The sequence below is a fragment of the Bombina bombina genome, chromosome 1 (genome assembly GCF_027579735.1).
Source record: "Bombina bombina isolate aBomBom1 chromosome 1, aBomBom1.pri, whole genome shotgun sequence".
NCBI classification, from domain to species: Eukaryota; Metazoa; Chordata; class Amphibia; order Anura; family Bombinatoridae; genus Bombina; species Bombina bombina.
In genome coordinates, this window is record NC_069499.1 from 11,884,263 (window position 1) to 11,904,080 (window position 19,818).

The 19,818-nt window shown below is 38.8% G+C and overlaps 2 protein-coding genes across 2 annotated transcripts in view; both read left to right on the plus strand.

The window, feature by feature from the left end:
* MLH3 (mutL homolog 3) overlaps positions 1-5,063 on the plus strand; it is a 139,426-nt gene extending 134,363 nt beyond the window's left edge. The window contains exon 10 of the mRNA XM_053697026.1: positions 4,966-5,063. Within this exon, the coding sequence (XP_053553001.1) occupies positions 4,966-5,063 (98 nt within the window). The remainder of the gene's footprint in view (positions 1-4,965) is intronic.
* A 21-nt stretch (positions 5,064-5,084) lies between these two features.
* Positions 5,085-19,818, plus strand: part of LOC128644407 (DNA mismatch repair protein Mlh3-like) — a 163,113-nt gene continuing 148,379 nt past the window's right edge. Inside the window, exons 1-3 of the mRNA XM_053697034.1 lie at positions 5,085-7,935; positions 8,190-8,285; positions 18,532-18,611. Coding sequence (XP_053553009.1) covers positions 5,085-7,935; positions 8,190-8,285; positions 18,532-18,611 — 3,027 coding nt within the window. The remainder of the gene's footprint in view (positions 7,936-8,189; positions 8,286-18,531; positions 18,612-19,818) is intronic.

Consider the following 19,818-nt stretch of genomic DNA (forward strand, 5'->3'; position numbering starts at 1 on the left):
TCCTGATATACACCATAAGCTTCACTAAACAAATATACAGAAGCACACCCTGATATACACCATAAGCTTCACTAAACAAATATATAGAAGCACACCCTGATATACACCATAAGCTTCACTAAACAAATATACAGACGCACACCCTGATATACACCATAAGCTTCACTAAACAAATATACAGAAGCACACCCTGATATACACCATAAGCTTCACTAAACAAATATACAGAAGCGCAACCTGATATACACCATAAGCTTCACTAAACAAATATACAGAAGCACAACCTGATATACACCATAAGCTTCACTAAACAAATATACAGAAGCACAACCTGATATACACCATAAGCTTCATTAACAAATATACAGAAGCACACCCTGATATACACCATAAGCTTCATTAACAAATATACAGAAGCACACTCTCAAGTCGTGTTTCCCTATACAAAGATTAAGAAGCACACCCCAAAGAACACTATGAGCTTCCCTAAACAAATATGACGATTATTACACCCCGAACTCTGCACACAGACATGTCATGTTTCCCTAAACAAATATGGCGATGAACAACCCGAACCCCGCCCAGAAGTCGTGTTTCCCTAAACAAATATGGAGAAGCACATCCATGCTACACTATGAGCTTCCGTAAACAAATATGGCGATTTACATCCCCAACTTTACCCACATGTCATGTTTCCCTTAACAAATATGGATGGATACCCCGAACTCCGCCCACAAGTCATGTTTCCCTAAACGAATATGGAGAAGCACACCCCATAGAACACTATGAGCTTCCCTAAACAAATATGGAGAAGCACACCCTATAGAACACTATGAGCTTCCCTAAACAAATATGGAGAAGCACACCCCATAGAACACTATGAGCTTCCCTAAACAAATATGGAGAAGCACACCCCATAAACACTATGAGCTTCCCTAAACAAATATGGCGATGTACATCCCGAGCTCCGCCCATAAGTCAAATGTTTCCCTAAACAAATTTTGCGACATGTGGAGGGCTTCTCTGCTGGCTACGACTATAAAATTAAATTCCTTAAATAAATAAAGTAACAGTCACCGTGGGTCAGTCACTAGCCCGGACCTTTATCTCTGCTCCACCCGCCTCAGCTCTTTATTGCAGGACGTGATTGCTGGACTCGCGCATGATTTCTACTCATGTAGGCGATTACGCGCCTCATAGTTTTATTATATTTTATTGTGGGAATTGGGAAAGTGCGTGTGTGAGGTAAATGGCTATTTCTAATGTAAATGTGTGTTCGTGTGAGGTAAATGTCTATTTCTAATGTAAATGTGTGTTAGTATATGTATGTATGTTTCTGAGGTACATGTATGTGTGTTAGTAAATGTGTGTATGTTTCTGAGGTACATGTATATGTGTTAGTAAATGTATGTGTGTTAGTAAATGTTTGTGTGTTTCTGAGGTACATGTATATGTGTTAGTAAATGTATGTGTGTTAGTAAATGTATGTGTGTTTCTGAGGTACATGTATGTGTGTTAGTAAATGTATGTGTGTTTCTGAGGTACATGTATGTGTGTTAGTAAATGTATGTGTGTTTCTGAGGTACATGTATATGTGTTAGTAAATGTATGTGTGTTAGTAAATGTATGTGTGTTTCTGAGGTACATGTATGTGTGTTAGTAAATGTATGTATGTTTCTGAGGTACATGTATGTGTGTTAGTAAATGTGTGTATGTTTCTGAGGTACATGTATGTGTGTTAGTAAATGTATATGTGTGTTTCTGAGGTACATGTATGTGTGTTAGTAAATGTATCTGTGTGTTTCTGAGGTACATGTATGTGTGTTAGTAAATGTATCTGTGTGTTTCTGAGGTACATGTATGTGTGTTAGTAAATGTATGTGTGTTTCTGAGGTACATGTATGTGTGTTTCTGAGGTACATGTATATGTGTTAGTAAATGTATGTGTGTTTCTGAGGTACATGTATGTGTGTTAGTAAATGTATGTGTGTTTCTGAGGTACATGTATGTGTGTTAGTAAATGTATGTGTGTTTTTGAGGTACATGTATGTGTGTTAGTAAATGTATGTATGTTTCTGAGGTACATGTATGTGTGTTAGTAAATGTATGTGTGTTTTTGAGGTATATGTATGTGTGTTAGTAAATGTGTGTATGTTTCTGAGGTACATGTATGTGTGTTAGTAAATGTATGTGTGTTTCTGAGGTACATGTATGTGTGTTAGTAAATGTATGTGTGTTTCTGAGGTACATGTATGTGTGTTAGTAAATGTATGTGTGTTTCTGAGGTACATGTATGTGTGTTAGTAAATGTATGTGTGTTTCTGAGGTACATGTATGTGTGTTTCTGAGGTACAGTATGTGTGTTTCTTAGGTACATGTATGTGTGTTAGTAAATGTATGTGTGTTTCTGAGGTACATGTATGTGTGTTAGTAAATGTATGTGTGTTTCTGAGGTACATGTATGTGTGTTAGTAAATGTGTGTATGTTTCTGAGGTACATGTATGTGTGTTAGTAAATGTATGTGTGTTTCTGAGGTACAGTATGTGTGTTTCTGAGGTACATGTATGTGTGTTAGTAAATGTATGTGTGTTTCTGAGGCACATGTATGCATGTTTCTGAGGTACATGTATGTGTGTTAGTAAATGTGTGTATGTTTCTGAGGTACATGTATGTGTGTTTCTGAGGTACATGTATGTGTGTTAGTAAATGTATGCGTGTTTCTGAGGTACATGTGTATGTTTCTGAGGTACATGTATGTGTGTTAGTAAATGTATGTGTGTTTCTGAGGTACAGTATGTGTGTTTCTGAGGTACATGTATGTGTGTTAGTAAATGTATGTGTGTTTCTGAGGTACATGTATGTGTGTTAGTAAATGTATGCGTGTTTCTGAGGTACATGTATGTGTGTTAGTAAATGTATGTGTGTTTCTGAGGTACATGTATGTGTGTTTCTGAGGTACATGTATGTGTGTTAGTAAATGTATGTGTGTTTCTGAGGTACATGTATGTGTGTTAGTAAATGTATGTGTGTTAGTAAATGTATGTGTGTTTCTGAGGTACATGTATGTGTGTTAGTAAATGTATGTGTGTTTCTGAGGTACATGTATGTGTGTTAGTAAATGTATGTGTGTTTCTGAGGTACATGTATGTGTGTTAGTAAATGTATGTGTGTTTCTGAGGTACATGTGTGTGTGTGTTAGTAAATGTATGTGTGTTAGTAAATGTATGTATGTTTCTGAGGTACATGTATGTGTGTTAGTAAATGAATGTGTGTTTCTGGGGTACATGTATGTGTTTTTCTAAGGTAAATATGTGAGTTGCTAAGGTAAATGTATGTATGTTTCTGAGGTACATGTATGAGTGTTAGTAAATGTATGTATGTTTCTAAGGTAAATGTGTGTTAGTAAATGTATGTATGTTTCTAAGGTAAATGTATGTGTTTCTATGGTAAATGTATGTGTGTTAGTAAATGTATGTGTGTTTCTGAGGTACATGTATTACTGAACCCAAATTTGATGATTCAGATAGAGCAGCAACTTTCTAATTTTCTCCTATTATCAAATTTTCTTTCTTCTTTTGGTATCTTTATTTGAAAAAGCAGGAATGTAAACTTACGAGCCAGCCCATCTTTTGTTCAGCACCTGGGTAGCGCTTGCTAATTGGTGGCTAAATGTGGCCACAAATCAGCAAGCGCTATCCAGGGTCTGAACCAAAAATCGGCCAGCTTGTAAGCTTACATTCAAACAGAACTAAGAAAAAATGATACGAGTATTGGGGTTATGTATCCCTTTAAAGGGACAGTTAACACTCGAGGTAACATTATGCGATATTGAAAAATAAAAAACGAAGATCCGCCTGCACCATACCCCTTCTGCCTTGCCTACTTGCTTCTTGTAGTAATCACCGTCGATAACTTCTCTAAAACGAGGTAAATATGGCAGCCGAACTCCCCCCACCGTTATGTAGCTACCTTCTTCAAAGATCAGTCAATCAGAATCCAATCCTCGTTCAGAAATTGCACGCGCTTGCAATTTCTGACTGAGGATTGGATTCTGATTGGCTGATCATTTGAAGAAGGTAGCTACGTAAAGGTGGGGGGAGTTCGGCTGCCATATTTACCTCTTATTAGAGAAGTTATCGACGGTGATTACTACAAGAAGCAAGTAGGCAAGGCAGAAGGAGTATGGTGCAGACGGATCTTTGTTTTTTATTTTTCAATATCGCATAATGTTACCTCGAGTGTTGACTGTCCCTTTAAGTAAATGTTTGGGTGTTTCTAAGGTAAAAATGTGAGTTGCTAAGGTAATTGTATTTGTGTTTCTGAGGTACATGTATGTGTGTTTCTTAAAGGGATACTGAACCCACATTTTTGGGTTAAGTATCCCTTTAAGTAAATGTATGTGTGTTTCTTAGGTACATATATATGTGTTTGAGGTAACTGAGAGTGGATTGTGTATGTGACATAATTGAGCACTGCAGCTCTGACTGTGTGGTTGTGTATCTTAGGCAAATGTGTGTGTCTGTGTTTTTGAGGTAACTAAGTGGCTGTGACTGTGTCTTATGTAACTAGTTGTGTGTGTATGTGTATCATCCTCGGGCTGTGACTGTGTGTGTCTTGGGTAAATGTGTTCTTGTGTCTGTGCATCTGAGGTAACTGTGAGTGACTAATTATATGAGTACAACTTAGGTAAATGTGCGTGGCTTTAATTGTCAGAGGTTACTGTGAGTGATTGTGTACCCTACCTTTGTGGGCTGCCTATGTCTCTTGGGAATTGTTAGCTATGATTTAATGCTACTATCATACTGTAAATAAGTGTTTATAGTGCTGGTTTAGAACAAGAATAACTGCTGAATTCTGAACACATCCTGTGTTCTTCAAGTTACTGTTTTTTATCTGTATAATTACACTGGTGACAATGTGCATATGTATTAAATTACTGTGATTGATTTCTTATGACCACTTAGGTTACCATTATGAAGATGGGTCAAAGCTGGCTAAAACAGATTTATTTATTTGTACTTTCTTGATATCAGGAGAAGAAGAAAAAAGTATTCATCTTTAGCTTATCTAATATTTTCCATAAATGATCCGAATCTTGACAGAAGAAGTACGATGCTCTTTGCGCTCTGGGTTTACCATTAGTTCAGTAGGGCAGTGCGTGGAGGAACTTCTACTAAACAGCACAGATGCTGAGGCAACATGTATTGCCGTGCGAGTGGATTTGGAAACGCTCAGGATCCAGGTGGTGGATAATGGATATGGTTTATGTGAGGAGGACATGAAACTTGTGGGAATGAGATACTTTACAAGCAAATGCCATTCCCTCAAGGATTTAGAAGATCTGAAATTTTATGGATTTAGAGGCGAGGCTATTGCAAGCATAGCTGAAATGTGCAGCGTAGTAGAAATTTCTTCAAAGAAGAAGAATGCAGCAAGGACATTCACAAAATTGTTTCAAAATGGAAAGTCGCAGCATGTGCATGAAGCTGAATTGAACAGGCCATGTTATGGGACAACTGTTACTGTGTTCAACCTGTTTTATAGCCTACCAGTACGGAGGAAATGCATGGATCACGTAATAGAGATTGAACGTATCCGACAAAGGGTAGAAGCAGTATCCCTCATCCATCCATCCATTTCTTTCTCTCTTAAGAACGATGCTTCATTTTCTGTGATACTTCAGCTGCCTAAAACCAAGGACGTGTGCTCTCGTTTTTGTCAGATTTATGGACTTGCCAAATCTCAGAAGCTTCTGGAAATTCAGCATTCTTTCAATGGCTTTTCTATACAAGGATACATCAGTAGTGAAAGTCACTATAATAAGTCCATACAGTTTTTATATATTAACAAAAGATTGGTTTTAAAAACAAAATTACATAAACTTATTAATTTTCTGTTAAGGAAAGAAAGTGTAATTTGTAGGTCTAAACCTCATGTTGGCGGTAAATTAAGTTCTAGTCCAGGGAAGAATCGTGGTCCCGAGCTTTATGGAGTCTTTGTAATTAACCTCCTGTGTAATTTATATGAGTATGACATTTGCTTTGAGCCTGCAAAAACCTTGATAGAGTTTAGAGACTGGAACTCTGTATTGCTGTGTGTAGAAGAAGGTGTAAAGACATTTTTACAGAGAACTAACATGTTTTTAGAGCCATCTAAGGAAGATATTACTGACTTTAATGAGAAAACCAATTTAACTCTGTCATGTCATGAATTTCAAAATGTGGAGAAGAACCAGCAAGAGATCTTTCAAAAGGCTTGTGACAGTGTAACGGAGAACTATGCAATGTCAAATCTTAAGTCAAAATATGTAATCAGAAGTAATACTAATGAGATACAAATGCCAAATACTACTGTGAATGATCCTAATGATACAAACAAATTTCAAAATACTCCCTGTAGGGTAAGTGATGCACTTGTTGAATGCAAAACAACGCAGTCAGACATGTTAGAAGTCTCTCCACACAATAGCAGCATCCCTAAGACAAATACAGAAGATACAGGATCCTCTACATGTGTTAATAAAGATAACTCGGAAGATATGATATGTCCAGGTTCCTTTGAAGGTCACTGCAGTGTTGTAATGCATGATTCAGCTGAACTTGAAGCTGTACAAAGTGGAAATAGTTCTGACCATCTGAAGAGAGAATGTTCTACATTGCTTAGTCCTCGGTTTATGACATGGGAGACGAGCCTTCCTGTAGATACAGTAAGAGACAAAACTCTATCTAATATACCATGTCCAGTTGTGAATGAGGTCATCTCACAAGTAACACATGACACGAATAAGAATTATTTTTGTTCAAAAGACATTTCTAACGAATCTACTAAATTTGAAGTAAGCCAGACTGTTTCCAAGCTACCATCACCTGAGGGAACAAATAAACAGTTTAAAATGTTTTGCAGACCTGGTCCTGTAAGTTCACTTGAAATACTAGAAAACAACATTTCTGGGAAGAGTAACCAATCAGGAAACTTAAGTAAACTTTTTCCAAACAATACAAAGTCAGTAGATGCTAAATTTCCCACATTAAATACAAGAAACATGGATGTATTGACACATACATACACACCTGGCATCAAACACAGAGATACAAAGCAGACTTCTAAAAGCAGGGCATCCAGAACTTTGCATTTATTTGGTCAGCTGGGATCCTTGGAAAGATTTAAGAGACAGTATGGAAAAACACAATCTTTAGCAGCACATTCAAGCTCTTTGGATAAGTTTCACAATGGCAACTTGAAAGTTCATCCTCCCAGTGAAAAGACAGAAACAAATGCTCATCCTGCAAGAGAACCTCAGGAACTAGCAGATACTATATTAACAAATGTTAAGCAGATACATTTTAACCTTAGTCAGCAAAGTCATTCTACTCAGTCAGAACATGCTAATCAGATGCTAAATCCATCAAGTAATCAGAGCAATGGTAACTCATTGGCCTCAAAGCTGTGTCAGATGAGGAATACACTAGAGTCTTCATATCTAGAAGATATAAATACTGAAGCATTAAGAAACTTAAGAGCAACCAGTGAGATTTCGTTAGGGATTGCCATACCAAGTACAGAACAAATCTCTGCTGTTGTGAAGAGTGTTAATGCCTCTAGTCCCCATGGAAAATCAGAGGAACAGACAGATTGTGTTCAGCATACATTAACAACTGTACATGACTGGGAGACACAAGACAGTAAAATTACTTCTGATGCACTTGATACTTTTGTCAGAGGTTCAGAAAATTATCTAGATCCCAATAGTACTCTTCAAGCAAGTGGTTTTGCATCTCAAAACTGGTGTCAGTGTTATGAAGAGTCACTTGGGAGGAACGTTTTTATTAACAAGGCCACAGGCCTTAGCAGCTACAGTGCTCCACTGGAGGAGGGGACCACCCGCTGCATTAATGATCTCTCAACGACTGCAGTGAATGTTGTCTGCGGTAATGGTATGTACCACCGAAAGAACAGTTCTGCTAACCGTCCTTTAAATGTTAACAACAGCCTTTCACTCATGCCTTTAAACGCTAATAAAATGTAAAAATCCAAACAGACCTAGATGTAACTTTAATGTTACTGTCTGACAGTGTGCCAAAATATATATTACTAATCCCCATCCTAAAGGTATAGGCATTTTAGGTTATATTTCTATAATACAACTTTTATACATGTCCTGTAGTAATCTCCTTACTTTTTGCTTTAGGGTTTCAGTACCAGTATTATCCCTTTAGGGGTGACCACATTGTGCCATTCCTTCCCAGGCCTTTTAGAGAAAGAGACCTTGCGAGGCAAAACAGAGGTAGGAAAAAGCATTTGAAAATACGCTGAATTCTGAGCTTGTTAACTTGACTTTTTATAGAAAAAAGGCTCCATAATTGTCTTCTGGTCAAACTTCTTCAAACCATAATTATGTAGCACTTTAGTAGACCAAGCATTCTGAAATATGTTTTTTTGTTGTTGTTGTTGAAAACGCCTTTATTAGCATATGTCAAATAATATAACATTTCAAAACAAAAATGCAGATGTAGATAACAATATAATACAATTATTTCAATATCTCATACAATAGTGTTCATTATATTCAAACCATCTATTTAGAAATGAGGAGTATAACAGGTATTCCTGAACCTTGTGAATCTTTTCCACTTTTATCATAGAATAGTCCATTAATCATTTGAAGTTATGGCGTGTTCTATGTCTCGCTTCTGTATACATGATCCAGGGCTCCCAAAGAGCAATAAATTGATCCCTAGTGGATAGTAAGTCTGCTGCTGAGCTAGACATTTTATAGAAATATTCTATTTTTTGTTCTATTAAATAGAAACTTGGTGGTTCTGTTTTCCAAAACCTAACTATAACTAACCTTACTGCTGTACACATTAATGCAATTAGTTTATTTTGTTTCAGCGTAAACCTCTCCACTGGGAAATGCAATAGACCATGTTCAGGGAGAAGTTCTACTTCTCTGACAAAAACTTTACTTAGTAGGGCGGCTGTATTCTGCCATAGTGGCTGAATTTTGGAACAATTCCACCACATATGGATATAGTTGCCTTCCTTTCCACATCCTCTAAAGCAGCCATTAGTGCCTCCTCCCCCCCCATCCTGCACAACTTGGTAGGGTAGAGATACCATCTGAATGATGATTTTATAAAATGCTCTTGTAGTGCAGAGCTAAGGGAGAAGGCAGTGCCCTGTCTCAGTGTTGTATTCCACTGCTGGATGGACCATTCTTTACCTAAATCAGGTCTCCCACCTTTTCATCAGAGATGTTTTAGCCTCAGTATCAGTAATATTAAAAATGGGGTATAATCTGGCAATTGACCCTTTCCTTCTCGTTTTTGTCAAACATAGAATTTCAAATAGGGTAGGGTTACATGGTGGATAATTGCCTATAACCTCCATCACTTTAGATCTTAATTGTAAATAGTGGAACAAAGTATGCCTGTCCGTTGGGTCTAGTTCATTATACTGAATTGTCTTGATCTTTCCATTAATAAGGGAGTCCGCTATTCTGTATAAGCCTCTATTTTCCCATTTGCTTTGCACCGTTTTGGCAATAGATGTATTGAGATCTACTAGTGGTGCTACTGTTGATCTAACGTTTAGTAAAGGGTATTTTAATGTTGTCTTGTCCTACATAAATAACGTATGTGAAATAGTGATATAGGCCCTTCCTAGATGAGGCCTATTTATTTTATGGGCCCATAGTAATTTTGCTATATCTTTAATTCCCACGATGTCTGCTTCTAGGTGTATCCACTGTATATCACTGGTTAAATGGTGCAATAAATAAGTCTGCGCCATTCTTGCAGCATTATAATATGAGGTAAGATGTGGTATGCCTAATCCCCTTCCAGTCCTATGTTTGGTCATTATCTGCTTATTAATCCTAGCTCTTTTATTATTCCAGATAAAGGCAAGGATATCTTTCTGTAACTTATTAAGTTCAACAAGTGGTATCAAAATAGGCAAATATCGAAATAGATAGAGCAACTTGGGCAGGATTGTCATTTTGGACACCACTACTCACCCCAAAAGGGATAGTTTAAATTTAGACCATTTGGACATAAGGTGTCATATGCTCAAGAAGAGGGGCTTATAATTGTGTTGGTAGAGGGAATGGACATCAGTGGTGAGATTGATCCCTAAATATTTCATTGTCTTTTTGGCCCTCTTGAAAGAAAAATTAAGTTCCAAAATTTTCTTAGTGTGTGCTGGTATATTAATACTCAATGCCTCACATTTGTCATCGTTAATTTTAGTTTGTAGAATATAGGGGGGGCAATGACAATAAGGGCTTTGTCAGGGTCAGAATGACATCGTCCCGCAAACAATGCCATCTTGTAGTGATTCTCCGCTATCGAGATTCCTGTTAAGATCAGGGAATGCCCAGACATAACAGCTCAGGCTCAATACAAAGGGCAAATAACAGGGGGGATAAAGGGCATCCCTGTCTTGTTCCATTTCTGACTTCTACATTCCTGGATTGATAGCCCGCTAATCTAATGTATGCTGCTGGCGTAGAATATAGGGCTGTAATAGCATTAAGAAACTCTCCCTTCACTCCCACTTTCTCTAGTATGGCATGCATATATCCCCAATCCACTCTATCGAATGCCTTCTCCGCATCCAATGATAGAAGCAGAGAAGGCACTTTCTCCAGTGATATAAAATTTATTAGGTCAATGACTTTTCGGACATTATCTGGCGCTTCTCTTGCTCTAATGAAACCTACTTGGTCCGAATGTATCAGCGAAGTCAGGGGCTCATTTAATCTATTAGCTAATATTTTTGTAAATAATTTGATATCTTAGTTTATTAAATATATGGGCCTGTAGTTCTTGCAGTGTTGTTTGTTCTTTTCTGGCTTAGGGATTACTGAGATCCTCGCCAGCAGCATCTTGTTAGGGATTGTACTGTCTTGCATAATGGAGTTGAAGATTGTCACTAATTATGGGGCTATAACATTTTTTAAAGCACCTGTATACCCATCCGGTCCTGGTGCCTTGTTGGGTTTTAACTCTTTGATTGCTAATAATACTTCAGCTAAGGTAATTGGTGCATTTAGAGCTTGGGTGTCTGCAGTCATTATGGAGGGAAGCTTACTATTCTCTAGAAACTTGTTTAAGGCATGTTTCCTATCTGTTTTACCAGAGTGACTGGGCAAATTATACTATTCAGAATAAAAATCCGCAAACTGATTTGCTATTTCTAAAGGATTATTGGTTGTGCTCCCATTTTTAGCTTGAAGTTGGGGTACCGCCGTAGCCCTCGTAATTTCTTTTAATTTATTTCCCAACATTCTATCTGGCTTGTTTGAATGTACAAAATAATGGGTGTCCAGTAATTTAATTGCTCTGGTAGCATCTTCCGTCAGTAGGTTATCTAACTCTTTTGCTTTTTTGTTTTAATAGTTGGGCTGTCTTCCTACGCGGGTGGTCAATTTTGCTATGTCTCAAATTTTTAATCCCTCTCTTTAGTGTCTCTAGTCTATGTCTGTGAGCTTTATTGAGTTTGGATGACTCATCTATAAGATTTCCTCTGATTGAGGCCTTTAAGGCTCCCCATGTGAATAGTGGGTTAGTAGTGGTACCTGTGTTGGTTTCTAGAAACTGGGTTATATTTTTATGAATGTTTTGGACAATCAACTGAATCCCAAGTAGCTTGGGGTTGAGGACCCAATTTCGTGTTCCATTATGGTTAGTGAAACCGTTTAAGGTCGCTTCCACTAATGCGTGATCAGACCAAGTACAAGTATGAATGTTTGCTGTAGTTAATAATGGGATTAGGATTTGGCTTATAAGGATGTAATCAATCCTAGAATAGGATTTATGTACTGGTGAATAAAAGGTATAATCACGTGTGTGTTTGTTGGTCGTTCTCCATTTATCAATCAGATTGTGGTCAAGAAGGAAGTCACCTAGGATGTTTTGATTGTGAACTGGTGTCTGCAAGGCTTGTGCTGCATTTCTAGCCCTTTCAACTTAATTGTTAAGAGTCAAGTTGAAATCGCCCCCTATAATCATTTATATTTTTTCCATAATGTTAGTTGCTTACTTACTTAAGACATGAAAGAGGATTGGTTCTCATTCAGAGCGTACACGTTGCCTAGGATTATTGGAGTATTGTGATTAAGTCCTGACTATTAAGTACCTACCCTCAGTATCAGTAATTACTTCCTCTTCCTTAAAGTTAAGGGATGCATGAAAAAGGATGGAGATACCCCTGTTTTTTTAGGGCTAATGACATGAAATTGTTGTGGATATGATTTGTCTCAATATTTGTGGGTACTGGCCTTGGTAAAGTGTGTTTCCTGTAACATTATGATTTATGCGTTTAGTGACTTGTACTCTGATAGTGCCTTTTTCCTCTTAATGTTAGAGTGGAGAAATTATTTTAATTGGTGACATAATTTATTCGTAAGGTTTGTTTTGCTAATACATTTTTGATAAATCTAGATAGTTTCATACCTTCTGCGGAAATCAAAGGCTCAGATCGAACTCTCGCTAGGGCCTGCAATGGAAAGTAATTAGTGTTGTAGTATAGGACCCGGGCATAAGGCTCAGGGAATGAGTGTAAAGATACCTTTCTCTCTGTTTTTCCTGGAGTAATCGGGTGAGATGGGTTGTAGAGCAAAAACACAATGTTTCTATTGTAATTGAGATACAATTTGACAATATTCCATATAATAAACATATATAAAAACAATTTAACCATAGTAAACAGGTATGTGAGCAGTCGGATAGCAGCAATATACCATTTGCTACTAACTTAGTAACCAAAGAAGGTAGGAATAGTGAGGGTAGGAGTTTAGTAAGGGGAGGGGGGGGATTAGAAACTGTGATAGAGGTCTCCCACAGGCAATCAACCCATGGCCTAGAAAGAAGGTATAAGGTTAGTAAGGTGCAGTTATGATCCTTACCATTTAACATAAAAAGAAGGTATAGCATTTGTTGAGGTGAGATTATGGCCCTTAACATGTAACTCTTAACTAACTGTCAATTTTCCCTAGAAGGAATTCAATGTAACATCAAAACATATCTAACTAACTATAGATATTACTATAACAGTAGTGATAACATTTATATCTAGCCTCAGAGAGGCAATTAAGAGTATCTTAAGCTAGTCTTTTGATACCCAGATCAGGTAACCTGTGCTTCAGCTTCTAGCGTTTGAGCTTCCCAGTCCATGGTTGTGGGATCTCTCAAGTCTTTCTTAGTCTTCTTCTGTTTCCCAACTTGAGTCCAATCTTGTTGGAATGGTTTTCGTTGTGGCTTTGGCTGGGGGGTTGGGCTTTGCTGGTCCGGTAGTAGTCGTAGTCTTCGGAGGATCTGCTGGCCTTCTTCCAGGGTGGAATAGGAGTGGGTATTGTTCTGGTGGGTAAACACGAGCTTAAAAGGAAAGTTCCACCTATACTTGATCTGTGCGTTGGTAAGAATGGATAAAATGGGTTTTAATTCTCTTTGTCGTTTAAGTGTGGTTGGTGAGAGGTCGGTATATATTTGCAGTTGATGCCCCTCAAATGTAATTGACGATGCTGATCTTGCTGCTTTTATCAACTGGTCTTTGATATGAAAATAGTGAAGTTTCACTATGACATCTCTGGCCAGAGATGATTGTAGAGATTTAGATTTAGATGTGCTCTGTCCATAAGAAACAGGGAGGCGTCTGTGGCAGGCAATAGGAGTTGGAAAATCTTCTTAAGCGTGTCTGGTAGATTAGAGTAACTTTCTGGCAGGTTTCTGATGCGCAGATTCACTCTTCTGGATCTATTTTCAAGATCCTCTAATTAATTGATCCTCCAATCTCTTAATCTGTGCAGATTGATCTTGGATGGCAGTATGGTTATTGGGGATCTCCTCCACTATGTCATCCAGCTTTTCCTCGATCTCAGTGGTGCACCCTCCTATCTCTAGTATATCTTGTTTCAGCTCAGCTAACACTGTTTTAAGCTCTTCTTGAAAAAGGCAGTCCTTTACTGATTGTGATTTATTCTTCATATTGAAGATATTGATAGACCCAATAGTTGGGATAGTATTGGAGGAGGAGATCTGCTCACATTGCCTAGGGGAGTCCTCAAATTTTTCTTGTTAATGCATTAAGTAGTCAGGATGGGTTATATTGGAAGGTTACATCAGGTTCAGATTTTACATCTTGTTGCCGCTAATCCTATGCTGCCACCTTTTAGAACATACTATATTGTACCATGGTGACTTTGACCTCACTTATGCTTTTAGTGAGGAGTATTGTCTGTTGTGCTTCTTTACTTGAAGTCGGGACAGCTACTAAGAGCTAGTGGTCCTTTTCCAATGTCTCTTCTCCTAACTTCCCACCTCTGTCTCTTATTGTTTCAGTAGCGGGGCAGGGGGAACAGTATTTATTTTCCAAAAGGACAACCCTGGGGGGCTGCTAATCTAGCAGATCATATTCTCTTAGAAACTGTAGGTTATGTATCAATCACTTATTTCTTTTCCAACAGACAAATTTCAATGAGGTACAGTTTCTACAATCCTTTCAAAGGCTTTTGTGTCTATTGGTATTAAAGATGGCGCTTTTCCCGCCTCTCCAAATCTCTCCTGTGTGTGAGCACAGATAATGCTATATATGACTGATTCCTTTCTGCTTGTTTAGCTTCCCCCTGCTTTCATGCAATATTACTTCCTCTAAATCTGCCTAACAGAAGGGGATTAATGCTGGGCCTCAAGTGACACTAAACTTACTGCCTCCTTTAGGCTGCCTAGATTTGCAAGTAGTGAATGTTCTGCTTAAGTGGAGATCCTGGCCTGCCTCTGTGAATTCATTATATTCCCTGCAATCTGGTGTTTTGCTGTGCTTACCCCTTGTAGCCTGTTGTGCTCCGGGTAGTGCTGGGTGTTATCCTGAGGTTTTGCAGAGTCTAGGCCCACTTTCGAGTTCCGGTGTAGGCCACAGCCGTTGTCTTTCCTAAGGCTGTATCTGCCTTGCAGTACCAGGAGTTTTCGTAGCACTTTTTTCCCCCACAAATATCGCTACCGGATCATCCAGCCTGGTAGTAAGTGTAGCTGCCACCAATTTCTCCTATTTACAATTGTTTTTCGTCGTCTATAAAAGGTTTTTATATACTTTTTTTTTTGTAGAGCTCTGTCTCCTTGCTGCTATTCACTCTAACGGTTAGCTCCGCCCCCCCTGAAATATATTTTTTTTTTAATGAAATACTTTTGACTAGATTTAAGAAGCCAGAAAAACAATGAAAAATGTATCTTTTGTGTTTGCAAAAACAATGTAAAAATCTGATATTTGCATAGTAGTTTTCAACTCTGAATCAGCTATGCAGATCTTTTACTATGAATTTTTAATATGGCATAGGAATCATCAAAACAGAAAGTGATGGAAGGGGTAGCCAAGGAAATAAATTGCATTACGGAGTGTGTTGCTGTGCAGTTGTGAATAAAATGTAGCTGGAGGAAAGAAAATAAGTTAGTTCTGAGAGAATATAATTGAAATGCCATAATCCTTGAACAGAAAGAGCCACATGTACAAAGCCGTGGGAGCACAAGGTTCCCAACTTGGGCTTTGTGGCAAACAAATAAGACACCTGTATGTCTGCTGCCCATCTGTGATGTTGCACAAGCACTTGCAGGACCTTGCACGTGACCAGTGCCTGTCAGTCACTCCGAATGAACATGAGTTTGTTTGCACATGTAAATTGTCTTGTCATTCTATACTGTCTAAAAGGCATCATTTTATATTACACCATTGCTTCAGGTGGCGATTTTTACCAGGGGCAGAGAACCATCACCCTTCCCCCACAGTAAAGTGTAGTAAAACACCTCTTGGTCAGAATGCTTTCTATACACTGATTTCATACCTTTACCATCAATCTTGATCACATTGTGGGTCCCTTTATAACTTAGTGCTGTTGCTAAAATGCTTACAACATTGGGCCCTTTGTCTTTAGTGGGCTGCTTTAGTCTGGCTTCTGGTAAAAGACTCCACATACTCATGTCATATTTTTAAAGTATATTACCAAGGAGTCCATCCATAAATCCACTCTCTTTGTAGTCTCTGCCAACTTCAGAGTCTAGAAACACATGAGCTGGGATAGGTCCTCTCATGCCACTATAAAATGTGTATGCTAAGCATAATATATGGTAACCAGGAAGCATGGTATCTTTAGGACTAGACATGGGTGCGATATAGTAGTAGTTACGTAACTCCCTTGCGTTAGTCTTTCTTCTCAGCTGGTGCCTGTTGGTCACATACATATCCGCCAGCTTGGCTGCTGCTGCCAGTTCCGCTGACAAACTTCTATTGGACAATGCTGCAAGAACTTTAAGAGCTATGAATTGAACCATGGTTTCTCTGTATTGAGTGGCAGTGTTGTTCTGCTATAAATAAGGTTTGTAGTGATGTTAGAGTAGGTGTTGCTGGGGTTCCTCACCATGCTGCAGTATTGATGACTCTATATCTTGGGTGCTTGTCCTGATATCTCCTTATTTGGTGTAACCCTCTAAGAAGATTTTGCTGATTACCGCAGCCTTGTTACTTAGGTTTGCATCGATAATAGGGCACCTTGTGATTCTGGCAGATGTTCTTGGATCCCCACAGGTAACTAACTGTCCAGTAAAAGTTTTAAACATGTCTGGCTTAAAGGTGTTAGAGAATGTTATCATTACACTATTGTCTGCAAAAGGGATAAAACAATTAGGTAAAATGCAGACCCAGAGCAGTAATTCACTCATGGGAGCTAGCAGGTGATTGGTGGCTTTGCACATATGCCTTTTATTATTGGCTACAGTAGGTCACAGCAATGCATTGGTGCTCTGGAGTCTACTTTCAAGGGACAGTCTACTGCAGAATTGTTATTGTTTAAAAAGCTAGATAATCCCTTTATGACTCATTCCCCAGTTTTACATAACCAACACTGTTATATTAATATACTTTTTACCGCTGTGATTTCCCTGTATCTAACCCTCTGCAGACTGCTCCTTATCTCAGTTATATTAATATATTTTTTACCTGTGTGATTACCTTGTATCTAAGCCTCTGCAGATTGCCCCTTATCTCAGTTATATTAATATACTTTTTACCTGTGTGATTACCTTGTATCTAAGCCTCTGCAGATTGCCCCTTATCTCAGTTATATTAATATACTTTTTACCTCTGTGATTTCCCTGTATCTAAACCTCTGCAGATTGCCCCTTGTCTCAGTTATATTAATATACTTTTTACCTGTGTGATTACCTTGTATCTAAGCCTCTGCAGGCTGCCCCTTATCTCAGTTCTTTTGACAGACTTGCAATTTAGCCAATACATGCTGACTCCTAGGCAACTCCACAGAATTGAGCACAATGTTATCTATATGGCACACATGAACTAGCACTGTCTAGCTGTGAAAACTGTCAAAATGTACTGAGATAAGAGACAACCTTCAAAGGCTTATAAATTAGCATATGAGCCTATCTAGGTTTAGCTTTCAACAAAGAATACCAAAAGAACCAAGACAATTTGATTACTAAAGTAAAATGGAAAGTTGTTTAAAATTGCCCTATCTGAATCATGAAAGTGTAATTTTGACTAGACTGTTAACTATGATATTAACCTATTTGCAGGCAATAGCGCAATAAATGTTCTAACACATTATAACTCTGATCAGACTTACAGTAAACAGGCCATGATCACCCATCAGATATTTCCCTAATAATGGTTCTATTTCTTATTTCTGTAGCTCAGCTCTTTCCTCTTCTTCTATATTATCTTCCACTACTATATGGGTGAGGTCAGTAGAGGAACAGCTGACTTCAGGAGGTTACCCCTTATCCAGGTGTGCAATAATCCCTTAGCTTTGTGTGACATCACTAAATTGTTGGTTAGTATAAATCTTGTTTTTGTACTGAGGTCCTTATTCCCCCGTTCAGTAACCTTCACTTCTGGGATCCATAGCACATATTCTCTACTCCACTCTAAAGGCTACAAAGCCATGGACCAGTTTCTAGATAGATACAATAGGACGATGCCTGGAGTGACAGATTTTGAGCCCCTGGGTGGCACGTAGTATAGGCCTTTTATCCATAAGCAAAAAGCCACCAGCCTAATGTCTACATATAGTGATCGGGAATCCTTCATGTTTTCATTGATAAGCTGCCGCATGCTACGTTCACACAGCACCTGAAGACTGGAGGAGGGGAGTCAGGGGTCTCACGTGATAGGCATTATAAGCACTGTAACGTGCATTTCTCAGGTTAAGGAAGTGTGCAGCATATTAACTGGGACAAGGCACCCTCTCCCTAGATGTCAGGAATCATTGGAGGACTGCAGGTAGGGTGTTAGTGGCAGAATGGGGGTTAAATCAGTGCCCTGTTTGTTTATTACTGGTAGGAAGAAGTTAGTTACTTGTTTGTGAGAAACATAAATGAGACAAATATGATTTATCATTAGGGGTATGGGGCAGCAGGAAACCTAAATAGCTTCGCTTGACAAAACTTTATTATCCAGCAGCAAGGGATACTCACTTCATATGGAGAGAGAGAGTCTCATCAATTACTTTATCTGTCTTGTTGCAGATAATGAGAACTCAGAGAGAGATTTACTGCAGTCCATGTACTCAAAGTGGGAGAACCCAGTGTTCTCACGTCACCCTATGGTAAGTGCATATGTCTGACCGTGTTTAACCCTGTGGTAAGTACATACAGTTGACCGTGTGTAACCCTGTGGTAAGTACATACAGTTGACCGTGTGTAACCCTGTGGTAAGTACATAAATCTGACTGTGTGTAACCCTGTGGTAAGTGCATATGTCTGACCGTGTGAAACCCTGTAGTAAGTGTATATGTCTGACCGTGTGTAACCCTGTAGTAAGTGTATATGTCTGACCGTGTGTAACCCTGTGGTAAGTTTATGTGTGTGACCCTATGGTAAGTGCATATGTCTGTGTCAGGGTTTTTCCCCTGTTTTGTTTGCTATGTGCTGCTGGCAGCCATTTTACTAATCTCTCTTGCTGACTCTGGTGCATAGTGTGTGATGCTGCTCACTTCCTGCACACCCTTTTATGGCCAGACTGGTTTACATCATACGTGTCAGACAGGTGGCAGTCTCAGAATTGTGATGTCATCACTTATTATTTAAAGGGCCTCTGTTCAGTATGCTTTGCCCTTGCGTTGTCTCAGACCTGTTTGTGAGTTCCAGTGTATTACCTGGCTGTCTGACGTCCCTTCTGGTTCCTGATCCCTGGCTTGTTCCTGACTCTGCTGTTCTCCTTGTTCCTGATTCCGGCTCGTCTGACTACTCGCTTTGGCTCCTGACTCGGCTCGTCTGACTGCCAGCTCTGGTTTTGACTCCTGGCTTGTTATTTGATTTGTGGACTTTTTATTATTTTTTGTTATTAATAAAGGTATGATTTATTTTTGCACCCTGACATTACGCAAGGGCCATGAATCCTGATGGTGCTAATCATCCATCTTTACCTACTATGTAATTTCCAGGATGGATGAACAGGATCACCGCTTGGATCAATTTGCACTAGCTCTGCAAACCCTGCTGACTCGCACTGCACATTTGGACCAAAGTGTCCCGCAAGTTATGGCTGCTCCTGTTTCCGCTGCTGCACCTAGTCCTACCAGGAGCATGTCCGGTTCTGCACCTCTACGTCAGTGTTACAGAAGCATTAGTTATTTTGTTGTGAAGAGCTTATTTCCCAGCAGCAATGCCTGAACCAGCAAGCCAGCGCCTAAGAAGGGCTCCAAGAAAACCGTAACAAGTTTCATTTCATAAAGAGTTAACTCTTTTTTTTCAGCTTTTAGAAACTATTGTCTAATCACCTCTGGAGCCAGACTGCTAATTGATAAGATGAAC